Source organism: Solanum lycopersicum, chromosome 9, assembly GCF_036512215.1.
Source record: "Solanum lycopersicum chromosome 9, SLM_r2.1".
Lineage (NCBI taxonomy): Eukaryota > Viridiplantae > Streptophyta > Magnoliopsida > Solanales > Solanaceae > Solanum > Solanum lycopersicum.
In genome coordinates, this window is record NC_090808.1 from 68,897,897 (window position 1) to 68,916,041 (window position 18,145).

Below are 18,145 nucleotides of genomic sequence, written 5' to 3' on the forward strand. Positions count from 1 at the left end.
ATTGTCAACACTAATCATTTGATCCTTTAGTATTCTATTTTCTCTTTGTTATAAAAAAAATATAATTATTTCATTTTAACAACAACAAAATTTATGATGATTAGTTTCACTTTTATTATAAATTATAAAAAGTAATTGAAAAATATATTATTATTTTCATGATGTCATTTTTTGCGTATGTAACAATCTGTCGTCGTTCTTTTTGCTTTGAAATGTATTTATAATTTTTATGTAGTCACCAATTATTATATTTTTTCTGTTCATTTTTTGTATTTTCACACCTTATTTTTATTTTTTTATTTTACAAATAAAATCAATACAAAATTAGTAATACATTTAGTGGCTAATAAAATTATACATTTGAATTATTTATAACTCATGTCTCTTCATCTTACTTGTAAAATTTAATATTAAATATGAATCATGACTTTATATGCTTCATTTTTCGAAAATCTTACAAGTATTTAAATAATGTTTAAAAAATTATAATAAGCAAATGTAATAATAAAATAAAAGAAAACAATTTTATTTTGACGAAATCATTTCGATAGAACATCACTACTCCTAGAAAAGATAGAGAAAATTAAAACATCTAAAATATTTTCAACCTAATACCAATATATTGTTATTTCAACATATTATCCCTTATTCCATTTACTTCACCACGGTGAATGTTTTGTTCTAATATATATATACAAAACAAATAAATATATTTTATATATTTTTAAAAAGTCTATAATATTACAGACGAGGAGAAATATAAATATTATCTATATATTCGATACTAACCTAAATATTATATATTTCATATTACTATCTTATAAATATTTCATATAATTGCGCGAAGCGCGAATAGTTTCACTAGTGAAATGTAAATATAGGTTGGGTCGATCTCATAAAAGAGTGCGCATGTGTCAAGGTAGATGTACATCGAAGACAATAAATATACGAGTAATGTCAAATGGTTGGAAAATTTTATCAGTATTTGGTTAGAAATTTAAAAAATATTTTCTCCGTAAGATATTTTTTGTCATGGTTTCTAGTTTTAGAGTCAAACTATAAAAACTTTGACTAACATTTTAAGATGAATTTTTCATCATATTAATATGCAAAAGATTGTAATTTATAGTACTTTTCATATAGTTTTAGAATATCTAATTTTTTTGTTTAAAATATCGAATTAATGTAATCTAATTTAACTTTGAAAATTAATCAAATTGACTTTCAATAATCGCAACATGACAAACAATTTCGGACGGAGGGAGTAAATAATAAAAGTATTCAGAAGGGTAAACAATGCCAAAGGGATTTTTCCTAAATATATTACTCCCTCTGTCCACTTTTATTTGTCATTTTACGTTTTTCAAAAGTCAATTAAAGCTACTGCTAATTCGAAAATGTAAATATACATAAGACTATAAATAGTTATATATCAACTTGAGAAAGCTAAGCAATGAAATACTTATTATTTATATATTACAAATACAAACATGGCATGGTCTCCAGTAAAGACTGAAATGGATCTGCAATTTATTAGACACATAAAATGATTTGAGATATTAAAAGTAAATAATTGAGCTATTCATATTCTGATTATCAGCTTTGTAAGACGTTCCGAGAGCCTAATGTTGAACTTGGTATGTTTCAATAATAGCTTTTTCAATTTAGGCATACTCACATCATCCATGCACTCTACTTCAGACAACCCAGATGGTTCTTCAATATGAACAACTTCAAGTTGCGGAAAGCTATCACCATCTTTTCTTCCTTATGTTTGCAGAAAGTCATTTTAAGTATTCTTAACTTGGACAATTTCTTAAGCAATGCCACTAAATGACCCTCTACATCAATGCAGCTAAGAGTAAGCTTGACGAGATTTGGAGGGAATGTAACAGAGTTCAAATGCGCGTTTCCGCTCAAATGCAACTTAACAATATATGGATAGGACGACAAGTTCATTTGCTCACTCGGTTGACACGAAAATATGAGCTTCAGATCCTCCAACTCTTTTGGCAATGTTGACAATATCTGAACGGTGAAATCTGATACTATCCATATACCCAGTTTTCTTAAGTTGATCAACCGGTGAAATAATCTCTGTTCAACAAACTTATCATACACACACATCAAAGTTTGTATATTATTAGGAGGCAATGAGTAAATTTTTCGGCTTATCGAAAAGCAACAGTTAGATGCTTCAAAACCAACTCTATAACGAACATGTCTCAATTGTTTAGACTCCCAAACAACAGTAGGAAGTTCAGTGCAGCTATTTTCAATATTTAGGGTCTGCATATGTTTGACCATACTATTTGGCAATTTCCCACGCATATTCCCCTCCAATTGCAGATAGCGTAAGCAACTCGTCTTCCCAAACGTGTTTGGGATTCCTATGTAACGTAAAAAATAATCATAAGCTATGACTACAACCAACACTTGCAATAATTTGAAGTCATGACGAGCCAGTTGAGAAAATAGGCAACTATCACCTATAAAACAGAAAAGTGCACGAAGTTTCTTAGGATTAGGATTTGAACGGAGGAACTCATTCATGGCATTAATATCAGAGTAGAATGTAATCCTTCGCACCCTAGAAGCATTGCCGGGATCACCAAATGCATTGTCCTCGGTGTGAAAGAAGTTACTTTCCTTGCCCAACTCCACACACAAACTATGTAACAAGTCATGCATGCGACAAGTTGAAATTCTTCCATCATATCTCCTTTTGGCAACTTGGATCAAGTTTCTAGAAACCAAATCATTTAGGAAATCCTCCGCCTTACTTTCAGCCTCTCGCGTATTACCACTATTTACAACTATGAGCTTCTCAGCAATCCACATATTTGTCAAATCAAAAGCACGAATTTCATGGTCCTCGGGGAAAAGGCCAAAGTACAAGAAACATGGCTTTAATGCAATAGGCAAATCATTGTTGTTGAATGCCTTGAATCGGACCCGCTACAAACAGAAAGGACGGTATACAATGTTGTTGTATTGGGCCCTTAATTTTCTATTGATTCTGTATGTTGGGCCCAAGCCTGTTAGGGCGTAGCTTAGCACTATATATAGACGCTATGGGAAACCCTATTCTGTAATTCTGTTTTTTGCCTCTCCATAATAAAACTGCTCCCTCTCTTCCCGTGGACGTAGCCAATTTATTGGTGAACCACGTAAATCTGTTGTCTTGTTTTTCGCGTTTATATTTTCTCGTATTATCTCAAATTCCGCACAACAATTGTAACTCAAAGCCAATACCTTAGCACATCCCTCTTGAATTTTATGAGTCATACTGTCAAGTACTCTGTTCCATGCATGTTCTGTTCTTCCTCTTGCCCTTAACATACCTGCAGTCACCACAATCGCTAGCGGTATACCTCCACATCTCTCAACTATACATCTACCAATATTTACCAAGTCTGGTGAAGTATTGGCCCAATTATCATCAACAAAATTACAGATTTTCTTGGTAAAGAGTTCAAAACTGTTCTCTGAGTCTAGAGGTTGCAACTCGTGGATTGAGAAATCCCCTCCTATGTATCTGCCTACATTACTATTTCGAGAGGTTATAATTATCCTACTGCCAATTTTTGAATCAGATTCAGGAAGGACGAGTTTTAGATCATCCCAAATTTCAACATCCCAAATGTCATCTAAAAGGATAACGTACCTTTTTATTTTCAAGAGTGATCTTAGGTTGTGTTCCAAGTTCTCTTTCCTTTCTTCTTCCGTCAGTCCAACTTGTTTGGCTATGTTAAGCAAGATTTCTCCCGCCCTTGGCTGCTGCGAGACATAGACCAATCCAGAACATTCAAATTGATGACGGACGTGCCTATAAAGTTTCTTGGCAAGAGTAGTTTTTCCCAAACCGGGCATGCCAACTATTGAAACAACTCCGTAAGGCAAATCTTGAAGAAGCAATTTGTGTTGGAGCTTGTTGAAGTCATGATCCAAACCGATGACCTCTGTTTCATCATTAGCATGAAGGAATCGTCTTCTCTGGTCCATTGGAATGCAATCATCATTATTGTTACTTGTATCCGTGATGTTGTAAGTTGTCCTTACACGGTCAATATCAGCAACTCTTCTTTTTATCTTCTCAATCTCCATAGCAAACTTATCCGCAAAAGAAACAGTCTTAAGGCAACAAATGAACTTATTGGATTGTTGAATTTTTGGAAGGAACTCATCTAATAGATCCTCCACATCACCTGCCAGTTGTTGAATATCTTCTAATAGGTTTTTGACCTCCAACTTCCTTTGCCTTTGCATCGTCTACATACGATCGAATGTGTCTCATTTCTCTCGATGTCCTCCCTCAACCAATGTAAACGCGTACCTTCTTGCACGAGTAGATTTGCAGCTATTTCAACAGATTTATTGACGACTGCAGTAAGAAGAATATCAGCCATCTCCTTTTTCCTTAATTCTATTTTCTTTTTGTAAATGTAAGGATGAGGAAGGGAAAGTAAGAAAAAAAAGATGATCAATTTGCTTTAGTGTTGGAGTCAACGACCAAGTCTTGTAAACACATCTTTTCTTAATCATGTTAGCTGGTATTTCGTTTTCAAGCATCAATAACAAACGTTGAAAGGCGTAAAATTCAATGGCAAAGATGAGTTCACACCTAAGCTTCTGGATTCTCCTTCATCCGATTAATCTACTAATTTTTCAAGAGATATCGTATGAGTTGCCGTACGAGGTCTCGAATTCAATATTAATATTGGAGGAAAATTCTGATTATAAAGTTTTTTTCTTCTTACAAATCATAAGCTACCCACAAATAAATCAACTTTAAAAAGCAATCAATAGGGATTTAGTTGGTACACATTCTAAAGTTTAATTTGTTCAATATCATTAGCAAAGGTTGTGGCAGATATTAGCAAAGTGTTTGGGATACTCATAACTCTCCATAAATCATCATTAGATATGACTACAACCAACACTTGCAATAATTTTTTGAAGTTAAGATGAGCCATTTGAGAAAATATGCAAGAGTGTATATTTGTGAAACACAAAAGTGCACGAAGCTTCTTAGGGTTAGGATTCGAACGGAAGAACTCATTGATGACATTATTATCAGAGTAGAATGTCAGCAAACCTTTTGAAAAAATTAAGTAACAACGCAAACATCTTTGGTATATACCTATCATCAATCACACTATATTGAAAAAACATAAATCATTTTAAGTTTCCTAACGTCTTGCAAAACTTCACCCTTCATGGCTGTGAGTTTGGGCTCTCAAAATATTTTGAGTGGGTATTCGATTCTTCAGTTCGATTTTATTTAACTTTAATAGGTAGTGAGACATTACCATAATGACTCTAAGTGGAATGGTCGGAATTTCTATGCTTTTCTAGTAAGGAGTGTTTTGCTCTAAGTTTATTAATTAGACTAATTTAAATTTCTATCACTTAATTAAAATACTGATTTAAGAAAAAAATTACTTTATATTCCATTTGTTTCAAAAAGAATTATTTAGTTTGACTTGAAACGGAGTTTAAGAAAAGAAAGAACTATAGTTCTAAATTAAAATTATGTCAAATGTACTTAAATCTCTTTTAATTTTTTGGTCTTAAACATGCCACGTGAAAAGTTAGAATTAAAATGTTATCAAAAAAGAAAAAGAAATCATTATTTTTTAAACTTGCTAAAAAGGAAATACGATCATTCTTTTTTCAACGGATGAAATATCAATTTTTTTCATTTTCAGAGCTGATTCAGTTTTTTTGATTCATTATGTGTGATCTTCGAATCCTTGTGGTATTGACAACACAAGTTAAAATATTTGTTAGGTTATTTCACATGGACTTACAACAAGGAAAAGAAAAAAAGAAGGATATAATTTGAGGAAATATAAAATATAAATAAAGTCTCGTATTAAAGTTTTTTTTAAAAATTAAATGGCCATTTGATTGTGAAATTCAAATATTTTTAGCTAAAATTTATAAAATTGAAAATAGAGTTATGTTTAATTATTTTGTTCTTGCAAATGAAAGAATAAACCAACAAAAATATTGACGAATTTTACAATCAAACTGCTTTTAAAATAAAGTGAAACACTATTTAGAAAAAATACAAATAATTCACAACATCCTAAAATAGCTTTCTCAACCTCGACAATTGCTCATTTATAAACTATTATGAGTTCACATAATACATTGTACATTAATTCCAAAAATACCCTCTTCGAAAATCAAGGTACAACACCTCTAAGCATTAGTATTGTTCTCTAGTGAGTGCCTTACTATTTTGAGCTATTAAAACGCCGCATTGTATATGAGTATTTTTTACACTCTGAAAAAGTCGAAAGGCAGTGTACTTATATATACCCTTTCTTAAACCCCACAGTCCACAGTAAGACCTAGCCGCTTCTCATTTTCTGGCCTCTTAAACCCTGAAAATTTGTCTTCATCAGGTTTGTTTTTTTAATAAGTTTTTTGAGATGGGGTTATGCTTATTATATTATGGCTATTTGCCTTGTTGTTTCGTCATGGTTCTTGATTATTTAGTTTATATGGAGCTTTATTAAGTGTTTGGGGTATGTTGGTTTTATGTTTGGTTCATGTTGTAGAACTCTTATTTTTTTTTCTGCTTGGTGATAAAAATGAGTTTTTTTAATAATGTTTGGTGATAAAAGTGAGTTTTTTGAGATGGGTTTATGCTTATTTGGTTATGCTATGGTTATTTGCCTTGTTGTCTTGTTATGGTTCTTGATTATTTAGTTTATATGGAGCTTTGTTAAGTGTGTGGGGTACATTTGTTTTATGTTTGGTTCATGTTGTAGAACTCTTACTCATTGTTTTTTCATGTTTGGTGAAAAAAAGAGTTTTCTTTTCATGTTTGGTGAAAAAAATGAGTTTTTTTTTAATGTTTGGTGATAAAAATGAGTTTTTTGAGATGGGTTTATGCTTATTTGGCTATGCTGTTGTTCTTTGCCTTATTGTTTTGTTATGGCTCTTGATTTTTTGTTAATATGGAACTTTGTTAAGTCTTTGGGGTCTTTTGGTTTTATGTTTGGTTCATGTTTAGAACTTCTTCTCATTGTTTTTTGATGTTTGATGAAAAAAATGAGTTTTTTGAGATGGGTTTATGCTTATTTGATTATATTATGGTTCTTTACCTTATTGTTTTGCTATGGTTTTTTATTTTAAGTTATTATGGAGCTTTGTTAAGTCTTTGGGATATATTGGTTTTGTGTTTGGTTTATATTGTAGATCTTTTACTCATTGTTTTTTGATGTTTGGTGAAAAAAGATTTGTTTTTTGAGATGGGTTTATGTTTATTTTGTTATATCATGGTTCTTTACCTAATTGTTATGTTATGTTCCTTTTTTTTGGGTTAATATGGAGCTTTGTTAAGTCTTTGGTGTATCTTGGTTTTATGTGTGGTTTCATATTGTAGAACTTTTACTCATTGTTTTTTCATGTTTGGTTAAAAAAAATCACTCTTTGCCCTGTTCAAGTCTGATACTGTATTCTTCGTAGAACTTTTACGGGTTTTTTATGTTTGGTGGAAAATATTGTTCTTTGTTCTATTCAAAGTGAGATGATGCTTTGGCCTTCTTATTAGTTTGATATCTTTTGTTATTAGTAGTGTTTCTTTTTCTTGTATGTATGTAGTGTATTTCTCTAATTTGTGTAATTGAGTTAAACATACTTGAATGTTGCTCTCACTTGTAATTGAGTTTGATGATTGTTCTGTTTTGAAATAAATATACTTGAATGTTGCTCTCACTTGTTATTTGCTTCAGAAACTTAACTGACTACTGTTGAATGATTAGCTAGTTGGCAGGGTAAAGCCACAATGCATCTCATGGGTTTGGGAAAACAGACTCTGTATTCGTGTTGAAAATTTCACTCAAGATGTATGAATAGTCTATCCAGAACCAAATAAACTACTTTTTTAAAAAAAATTATAACTCATAAGCTCAAAATCGTAGCTCTGCCTCTATGAAGATGGTTTGAACCTAAGATATAATATTAGGCCAGATATTTAATTTTTGTGTACTGTATCTAAACATGTGTTCTAATATCTACTAACAAATCTCATGGGGGTGTAAGAGTGAAGGGAAAGGGGGGACCTAGAGAGCTAATAGATTTCACCGCATATGTGGTTTCAGAAATCTAGTTTGTGGATGTATGCCACTGTGTTTTTTTTTAGTATGCATTTAAATGAATGAGTTTTGCATCGTTTAGTTGTCATTCGCCTACGTTTGTATAGGTTTTCTGCTTTGTCAATCTTCTTATTGATGTTGCCTGTCAGATTAAAGGTTTCCATACTTAAAATTCTAAATTTGTATAACCTTCTTTTCATTCTTTTTATAGATATCAATGGCTTTCTACAACAAACTTGGTGGTCTTTTGAGGCAGAGCATCTCAACAAGTGGCAATACATTAAACGCACAATCATCAGCACCTTCAATGCTTAATGCCATCCGTTGCATGTCAACAAAGCTTTTTGTTGGAGGTATGTGAGTAGCAGTCTGAAAAAAATATCACAAGTATTGTTTCTTAGTGAATACCCTGCGACAGTTTGCTTATTTATTCCTCAATTTAATAGGTCTTTCATTTGGAACTGACGATCTGTCTCTGAGGGAAGCCTTCACCAGTTTTGGTGATGTCGTCGAGGGTAATCTCCCAACTATCCCGAGTCTGGCTTGCTTTAGTTTCCATCTTGTTTTTATTCTCCGATGATGAGTATTTGAATGAACAACACAACGAAAATCAAGTTAGATGAAAAATGCTCTCTTTTATGAAGGATCATACATAGTACAATATGTATCTGATAATAGCTTCTGATGTATATATAATTTAAACTTATATATGGCATGGTGGATGCATAAATTTGTCTGTTGTCTTGTGTTCCTCTTGCATACTAGGCTATGAAACTTTATAGATTTTCTGCAGCTCGTGATTTGTTTCATGACCTTAAGTGTTCATATAATGAGTGCTCCACGCGTTTTTGTCATAAATTGCATACTCTGGTGATTGGGCTGGGATATTGGCATTTTTCTTATGGTTTCTTAGTTTGTTCTATCGTTAAGGCATTATCAGTTATTATCTTCATCTCCCTCGTTCAGTTTGTGGGTGCTAGGATTAGTTTAACATCGGAGTTGAACCAATACTTGTGGTTTTTTTGACATGGTCCTCCCTTTCATCTCACTTGCTAGCTCTTACTTTCTGCTGTTTGAACTTTGCTCGTGTGTTAAATATTCGTGTACTTTGATTGTGGCACAGCTAAGGTCATCATGGATAGAGATTCTGGGAAATCAAAGGGATTTGGATTCGTGAACTTCACAGACGGCCAATCTGCCCAAGATGCTATGTCAGCAATGGATGGACAGGTAAAATTTTGTTAGTAATACATGAAACCTTTTGTTTATGCCTTTGTTTAGTTTAAGGGACTATTTGGTTACAAGGATTTGGATTAAATTTTGTACCATATTCGGTTGTGGATATTAGTTGAAACTCAACAACATAGTGTAGTCTTACAAAGTGGGGTCCTGGAAGGATAGAACGTATGCCTCTCAGAAGTAAAGAGGCTGGTTATTCATGAATCATGGCTGATATCACATTATGCTCCCTGTAGGATCTCAACGGGAGGAACATCCGCGTCTCTCTAGCCCAAGAGAGAGCTCCACGCAGCGGTGGTTTTCGTTCTGGTGGTGGCGGATATGGTGGTGGTGGATTTGGCGGTGGCTATGGTGGATCTAGACAAAATGATGCATACTAAGTAAAACTTGTAATCTTTGCTCACTTGTCTATACAAGCATGGCAAATTTCGTAGGTAGGAGATAGAACGTAACGCGATTTTGTGTTGAACGGATTTTCCTTAGCTTTTAATGTATGGTTCTATATTAAGGTTTTATCATATGATCACTTGACTTGCCCTAACTTTGGTCCAAGTGGGCAAGTCGATTTGAAACAAAAAATGATTGAACTTCAGTCATATATACTCGTAAGCTATGTGCAGTGGACTTCGTTAAAGATTAACTTCAGACACCGTATATCTGAAGTTATGTAATCAACACAAATTAAATGACAACGTCAAAATTGGATATCCATGCGCTTTGCCCTAGAATGTGTGGTTATACAATTGGAAAAATTAATTTGGGCTAAGACTAACTGATTTGTTCTCTAAAGCCCAGGAAACAAGTCTTAAGCCCAACTTATAAAGAAAAAATGCACATGTTGATTAATTTTGATTTAAGGATGTGTTCGATACGAAAGGAAAATATTTCTAAGAAAATAAGTGAGTACTTTATTTATGTTTTGTCGTTAGTATGTCAATAAAAACTATAATTACAAATATTTGTATATAATTTAGATAAATATCGTGGGATATAGTCGAGAATCGAGATAAGGGTAGGGTGATAGAGTGGTTATGATGGAGGCTATATCAATAGAGAGATAGGTAATGACGAGGTATGATGTATGATGTGGAGAACATAATCAATATAAAATGACAACGTATTTTTTTTACTTCCATTAAATATGTCCGTTTTATATTCTTAACGAAGTTATTTTCCTAAAAAAAAAGTCTTTTTTTCATACTTTTATGTGTAGCACCAATTATTCACTTTCTTGTTAACAAAAAACTATAATTGCTTTTCTAAAGTCTAAATTTCAATTGACATGAAATCATTGTCCTTAATTAATATATATTTAATATAATAATAAGAATGTTGTCCCACTACTTGCACCCAAATTTTAGAGTAAAGTCTTTTCAATGTTTAATAATCTTATTGCTAATTGTTTTTTTGTGCAACAAATTAAGCCTTGCCGACACTTTTATTTTCTTTAATGTCCTTTTCATGATTGAGTTATTAACATGTGCCTATGGTCCAAATAAATTGATATTTACAAATCAATTAAGAGTGTGACACTTACTTGAATCAAGGGACTCATCAAAAATACTTTTTATATATAATATTATAACAGATTAAATATGTTATTATCGTTGTTATAATTAAAAGTGTGATATCACTAATTACAATACTAAGTTATTGTCTATGCGAAACAAGCTCGAAGAGTATAGTATTAAGAAAATAGGATTAGAGGAACTAATGAAGAAATCTTGAGGTAGAGACTTTAGGGTTAATTAGGGGTGCAAATATTAAGTTTTATAGCAACTTACAATATTGCGTGAAAATGAAGATTTCTTGTAGAAAAAAAATATAATATTGAAATTAAATTTATAAAATACGAGTACTAAACCAATTGACCCGTTGGAATTTCAACTTTTATGAATAAAAATATCATGATTAATCTGACGTTGAATTTATACCAGTCTTGTTATAGATAGATAAGCAAAATTTTATGATTGTGTTATGAAATTCAACCTTATATTGTTGAAACTTTAAGACACTAATATGAAGTTTAGTAAGAATTATTTAATTTACTTTAAACTTACAAAAGTAATCTTAAATTTCACGAAAAATTGAGATAATAGTCAAATGCTTTCCAAATCTATTATCAAATACATATTTAATTATTTATATTTTACGGGGTTCTATTACCCTTCGATTATTCTTGCAATATTTTCTAATTAAATCCTTATGTATATTGTGATTTGTGAACACGTTCGTTGTTGACCAAAAGCTAAAAATACTTGTTCTTGGTAAGTTATTTTAGGTTACAATTAAACCTATAGTTTTGTGAGTGACTTCATAATTAAATCAAAGGGATAATGCACAAGTACCCCTCAAACTATGCCCGAAATCTCAGAGACACACTTATACTATACTAAGGTCCTATTACCCCCCTTAACTTATTTTATAAGTAATTTTCTACCCCTTTTTAGTCTACGTAGCACTGATTTGAGAAAAAAAGTCAACCATCATTGGGCCCACAAGATAGTGCCACGTAGGCCGAAAAGGGGTAGAAAATTACTTATAAAATAAGTTCAGGGGGGTAATAGGACCTTAGTATAGTATAAGTGTGTCTCTGAGATTTCGGGCATAGGTTGAAAGGATACTTAGGCATTATCCCTAAATCAAATAACAAAGTATATCATGTTGTTGCAAGCATTTTGGATCTTGTCCAACAATTTTTATGTTCAGAAAAGTACGTATATGTAAATAAAACTTATAAAAAAATAATCATGTTAACTTCATTTAACGTCAGAATATTATACGAAATATTCGATTAGCTAGCTAGGAGTTATTTAGCAACAGAATTAGCTACAAATTATTAATAAATTTCACAATTAATTCTATATCTTCTAGCAGCGTAGAGTTGTAGCTACATATTCAACCGAAATCATTAGTCCTAATCAAAATCTTGTATTATTAAGATATTTATTGAATATATATAAATATTTTACATAGGACTGAATATACTATCTTTTTTTAAATTCAAAAATTATAAATTCAAAATTTGGATCGGTCTTTGAAGTTAGTATATATATGGACCCTTAATTAAACAAAATTCCAATATATTTTTTAAGAAATAATTAAAAAACATGTTTCATTGTCAGCAAACTAGATCTAGCAATCAATGTTCTTCAATTTTGTGTTACTTTCAAAGACTCAACTAATTATTTTTACTCCACCATTCACGGTAGGCCAAGAAAAAATTGTAAGTTCTAGATTATTTGTCTTAAAATATTATACTATATGATTTTTTTTAAAAAATATTCTGCATATATATATATAAACATGTTGGAGAAAAAAGGAAGTGTGTTAATATGCTATATGTATAGATTTGGCCTTTGGGTATGTGAATATAAGTGTCGAGACTGATATATATAAATAATATTACAATAATAATTGAGTTTAACACAAATATATATGTATAGATATCTGGATATTAATTTCTTCCTATATATGTATATGATATAATTAGTATTATATCACTAAAGAGCATATTAATATATAATTTTATTTATTTTTAATTTAAGATTAGATCGTTCAAAAAAAATTTTTTTTTTTTAAAACTTCGTGCTAGGTCAAAATCAAATAAACGAAACATCAAATACTTCACTAAGTAAATATTTAGTCCAAATAAATTTGTAAAAAAAAGGTGGGATTGTGGGGTAAGCAGACAAAAAATATATTCTTAGTTCTTTATCTAGCTGGACCATTTTCTTTTTATTAATTTCTTCTTGCTGTTTTTTTTTTCTCTTTAAAAAAGAAAATTACGCGTTTAATTATGCTTAGATTTTTCTTGTATAATCGAGTTAATTATGAGTTGTGTGGCGGTACCTAAATTATTTTTTGTCAAATCACAAGGTTTAATATGTAGACTTTTTAAGAACTCGTTCGAGTCAAATAGCAAATTAAATCAAGAACAAATATAGAAAATTAAGATTTATATTTTACTTTTCAAAATAAATAATACTCCCTCCATTTCATTTATGCTACACTTCAAATAAGTCTATCTTTAGTAGTAAGCTTTTATATATTTTTGAAATATTTTAAATTGTCAATTATTATTATTTATAGTACTTTTACATAGTTTATAAAAATATAAATTCCATTTAAGAAAATTTGAAGAATATATGTGTAAATTCGCCGTCAAACTTAAATTGTTTACCTCGAAAAATAAATTATGTTACCTAAATTAAAATAATTAAGAAAATATTAAAAATGGCAAATGAACAAATTAAACTTATTTTGGAAGGCTCAAATTAGGCTGAGTTAATAAATAAACATGTATTTTATGGTCCACAAATATGATGAAATATATGAAGGAATCCACTTTAAGAAAAAATGACATTACCTTTTGATTTGTAAAGGGCTTCATATACTGGCAAATGTTTTTGAAAAAGCAGTAACAGATAAGAACTGAAAATAGTGAGTATATGTCAGCATAGTAAAAAGGCAAATGAAAAACGGAAAAAAAATGAAAAAAAAAAAAACTAAACACAAAAATGAAATATATATTAGTATTTGTTCTTGGATTGATATCTGATATTTATATTGAAATTTAATTAAATTTAATTTACTTCAAAAAATCTTATATTTACGAATAACGATATGTTCATTAATCGAAAATGAAAAAATATTTATCACTCTATTACGATCAGATAATTATTACACATATTTTCTGTCAGCTTTTAGTTCTATGATTGGGTTAAACAGCCTTTGAAAGGGTTCATTTTGTACTTGTCAGATTTGCTGTCTGAGGTTGGCCAATATTAATTTTTATCCGCCATAAAAAATTATATTATTTATATATAATTACTAAATAAAAATTTCTTTTTTATCAAGTATCTATAATAAATATCGAAATCTCTTTAGCTTCTTTGTATTTATACTTCTTAACAATTTTAATTTTTCTACTGAAAATTCTGACTCTGTCGTTATAATTACGATTGAAAAAAGAAAAAAATGGAGACTAAGATAGCTTCACATGTACATATAGCAAAAAAGAGGTTGTTGAGATAGTGAAACCAAATTTCTATCTTAAAAGTACAAAGACCCCTTTTCTTAATTGATTATAACTTCCAAAAAAACATATTTTGAATGTTAAATTTACTATTCATGGAATATATGTTCATCATATGTTATAAGTTGAAGTGGTTACATTTCCTTTTTATTAGTCCATCTAGATTAGAAAAATATATATAGATAGGAAAGGGAATAAAAACATATCACAAATCAAAGAACTAAGTAAAAGTATATATATTTTTACATGTATATATATAAAAATAACATATTCAAAATCATCTTATGACTAAAGTTCGAAGAAAATGACATCTATCGTACCAAAGCTTATCCCTACTTTATATAACAGAGAAATTATTTTTGATTATCAATAAATCACTTTTCTTTTTTAAAAAAATAAATATATATATATATATATAATAGAATTGTATAAGACAAAGAGTAGGAATAAATAAGAAAAAGACACATGATGCATGATTCATGAGTGGCCTATTAAAATAGTTTAAGTTATTAAGTAGTACTTATTTAACGTATTCTTAAAGTTGTATATATCTTTCCCTTTAGTCATGTGTTAAGTTACCTTTTTACTATTTATTATGTGAAGCTTATGATTATACATCACTTTTTCCTGTCTAAATATTTATACTTTTGAGAACCATTATTTTACATACATATAAAAAAATTATGTCGGACAGGTGTAATACTATATATATATATATATATATATATATATATATATATATATTTGAAGTTTTACAAGTATCGATAGCAAAAGTTTAAGAGGAGAAAATGTTATAAGTTTTTAAAAATCTTAGAAAATGATGAAGGTAATTCTGATTATATATGTTGATAAAGAAATTTCTTGTCACGTGAAAAATCTTCTTCGTTATAGATAAACTATGTGAAATTTGAATACTAATAACTAGATGGTAAGACTTTGAACAATCAATCTATAGTTTTGTAATGATAACATTAATTGAATAATATTTATGATAGGTGAAAGGTAATGATATATAGTTTTGATAATTCGATCTTTCATCTAAAAATATCGAAACTCCGCACCAATTATTCGACAAAATGGATAATTTATTTGGGGCAAATCCTTTTAATTCTTTTTGTAAGAATATTTTGATGAGTAAATAAAAATGACTAGTTGAAGACAACCTTGCCCATTGTCAATCATATAAGGCATCTTCTACAAGGATATATATGGAGATCTCTTCTCTCAACTACTTGCAATGAGTCAAATAATTACGTTTAATTCTTATTCGATATTTGGTATTTATGTTAAGATTTATTTAAATTTAGATTTTTGTAGAAAAAATTTCATATGGAATATAATTATATTAATGTATTTTTTAATAAAGACAAATCTTAATTGAGACCCAAAATATATAATTTAAAATAAAGAAATCTTTATTATCAACACATATATAGCTTATATCAAATTAAACAAGATAAAAGACATAAGATTAATCTTGATGGAATCATCATTTTTGTTCCAAAATATTACAATTTATGATTGATTTTTTTTTCTTAAATCCTACATCCAATAATACCTTTAAAAAGTACATTATTATAAACCCCACTTTTCATAGATCTACACTTGCCATTTCCACCCTTCTCTAATTTTCTTATTTTTTTTATAAATATAAAATTCTATTCCTATACTAAAAATAAACAAGTAAACATAATTTTGACCCAAATATTACATCATGAAAAACAAAAATAAAATAAAATAAAAGGTAAAAATAGTCTTTTTCACTTTTCCCCTTCACTTTCCTTTTTTACCCTTGATTGAATCCCATAATAACTAACATACCACTTCACAAATTTCCTTAACCCACTTGACAAATCAGTTGTTGGCTTATACCCAAAATCCCTTAACGCCAGGCTCACGTTGGCATGTGTATACGGAACGTCGCCGTTTCGTGGCATTTTAACAACATTCTTTTTAGCCTTAAGATTCAATAAATTTTCGAGAATTGCCACCAACTTCTTCACCGACACTGGCGAAGTATTCCCCAAATTGTAAACCCTCAATTGAGCCGGACCTCTCTTCTTTCCGCCGCTCCCGGTGCTCTTCTCCGCCGTATCCAACGCGCCGACGCATCCTTTTACTATATCATCAATGTACGTGAAGTCACGCGCCACCTCTTTATCATCCTGAGTGACGTACACGTTAATCGATTTCCCCTGAATCATATCCTTTGTGAAGAAGAAATACGCCATGTCTGGTCTTCCCCAAGGTCCGTAAACAGTGAAAAACCTCAAACCTGTTAATGAAAGCCCGTAGATATGGTTATATGTATGTGCAATTGCTTCCCCTGCTTTCTTCGTTGCAGCGTATAAACTAGCTGGTTGATCTGTTCTGTGATCTTCGGAGAAAGGAACTTTGGTGTTCAATCCGTAAACAGAGCTCGATGAAGCCCAGACTATCGCCGGTTGTGGATCTGCAGCTTTAGCAATTTCTAACAGATTTACAAACCCAGCTACGTTTGAGTTTACATAAGAGAGAGGATTCTGCATCGCGTAACGAACACCTGCTTGTGCAGCTAGATGAAGGATATGAGTAAAAGGAACAATGTCGAAAAGCTTTTTCAGAAGCTCTGTATCGTTAATATCACCTTCTACAATGAAAATCTGATGCTTCAATAACTGATCTTGACGAGCACGTTTCAACGAAGGATCGTAGTATGAATTGAAATTATCTAAACCTAAAACACCATCACCACGCTTCTTCAATGCTAAGGAGCAATGAGAACCAACGAAGCCAGCTGCTCCCGTCACGAGGACGGATAGCCCGTTAGGGCGGTGGGGTGTCGAGGAGTGACGAACTTGTTTCTCCCACGACGCCCCACCGCCGTAAATCGCGGAGGATAGAAGGTTATGGGTAGTGGTGTGAATATTATTGTTGAATGATTTTTCGGAAGTTAACGGAGGGTAATTTATAGTGAAGAAGAAAATAAGTAAAAGAGCCACTAATAAAGTGACACGAAATAAAAGCTTAGACGATGCAGCGATGAGTTTTGTACTATTAACTCTTCGAATATAGCTATTGTAGCGCTCTAGTTTTGTGGTTTTGCTTGTGTCAGGTGGCGATGCCATTATAGTTTTCATAACTTTATATATGTATATGATATATCAATTTGATTTATTTATCGCTTTGATATTGCAGAGAGTATACGAAAGAAAGGCTAATGGTGTTATTGGAAAATGGGGAGTGCTTTGGATTGAGCAAGCCCCTGAGGAAAGAAGAGATGATGTTTATAAAGGAAGAAGGATTGGTGTGTTTGTGTGAAAAAAGGAAAAAAAAAGAGTGGTGGACCAAAGAGAAGGAGAGTGGTATTGAGTTGTAGTTGGTTGGAGGCCACTTTCTTTTTTTAGTATTCTACAATCTATATTTTTAAAATTAAAAAAAAAATAAAGTGGAAAAAAATTAGGTGAATTGGTTTATGAATGGTATCTATGACTATTTGATCTCCATTCTCTATAATATTTTGATCCAAAATTTGATCTTTAAGTTTATGTTTGACTTGATGTAAGTTTGAAAATTTTTTATTAGTACTCTCCTTGTGTTTTTTTTTCCTCTTCTATCTTTTTATTACTTTGTGATTATATCTCTTTCACTTATAAATTACACTTTCTTTAAGAACAAAATGAAGCTAATGTTATTTCAAGGACATTAACTTTACTAAGGGTAAATGAGACTAAAATATTTAATAATTTCATTTTAATTTTATGAAATGATAAAT

The 18,145-nt window shown here is 30.7% G+C and overlaps 2 protein-coding genes and 1 pseudogene across 2 annotated transcripts; 1 reads left to right on the top strand and 2 right to left on the bottom strand.

Annotated features, from left to right (window-relative positions):
* Positions 1-1,447: 1,447 nt before the first annotated feature.
* On the bottom strand, positions 1,448-4,534 carry LOC101248816 (toMV susceptible protein tm-2-like; annotated as a pseudogene).
* A 1,713-nt stretch (positions 4,535-6,247) lies between these two features.
* LOC101247067 (glycine-rich RNA-binding protein 4, mitochondrial) lies at positions 6,248-9,868 on the top strand. Its single transcript, XM_004247834.5, has 5 exons — positions 6,248-6,416; positions 8,326-8,467; positions 8,561-8,629; positions 9,238-9,344; positions 9,590-9,868. Exons 2-5 carry the CDS (start codon positions 8,332-8,334, stop codon positions 9,731-9,733), a joined length of 456 nt encoding a protein of 151 aa, XP_004247882.2. The 5' UTR covers positions 6,248-6,416; positions 8,326-8,331; the 3' UTR covers positions 9,734-9,868.
* Positions 9,869-15,883: 6,015 nt separating this feature from the next.
* LOC101247369 (UDP-glucuronate 4-epimerase 6) lies at positions 15,884-17,971 on the bottom strand. The gene has a single exon (XM_004247835.5). It carries the CDS (start codon positions 17,508-17,510, stop codon positions 16,152-16,154), a length of 1,359 nt encoding a protein of 452 aa, XP_004247883.2. The 5' UTR covers positions 17,511-17,971; the 3' UTR covers positions 15,884-16,151.
* Between the last annotated feature and the right edge of the window lie 174 nt (positions 17,972-18,145).

Excerpts from the sequence above, each read along its gene's own strand:
- LOC101247067 (XM_004247834.5), top strand. The coding sequence starts at position 8,332 with ATGGCTTTCTACAACAAACTTGGTGGTCTTTTGAGGCAGAGCATCTCA. Across the intron at positions 8,468-8,560 it reads AACAAAGCTTTTTGTTGGAG|GTCTTTCATTTGGAACTGAC; the intron begins GTATGTGAGTAG and ends TCAATTTAATAG. Across the intron at positions 8,630-9,237 it reads TTTTGGTGATGTCGTCGAGG|CTAAGGTCATCATGGATAGA; the intron begins GTAATCTCCCAA and ends ATTGTGGCACAG.
- LOC101247369 (XM_004247835.5), bottom strand. The coding sequence starts at position 17,510 with ATGAAAACTATAATGGCATCGCCACCTGACACAAGCAAAACCACAAAA.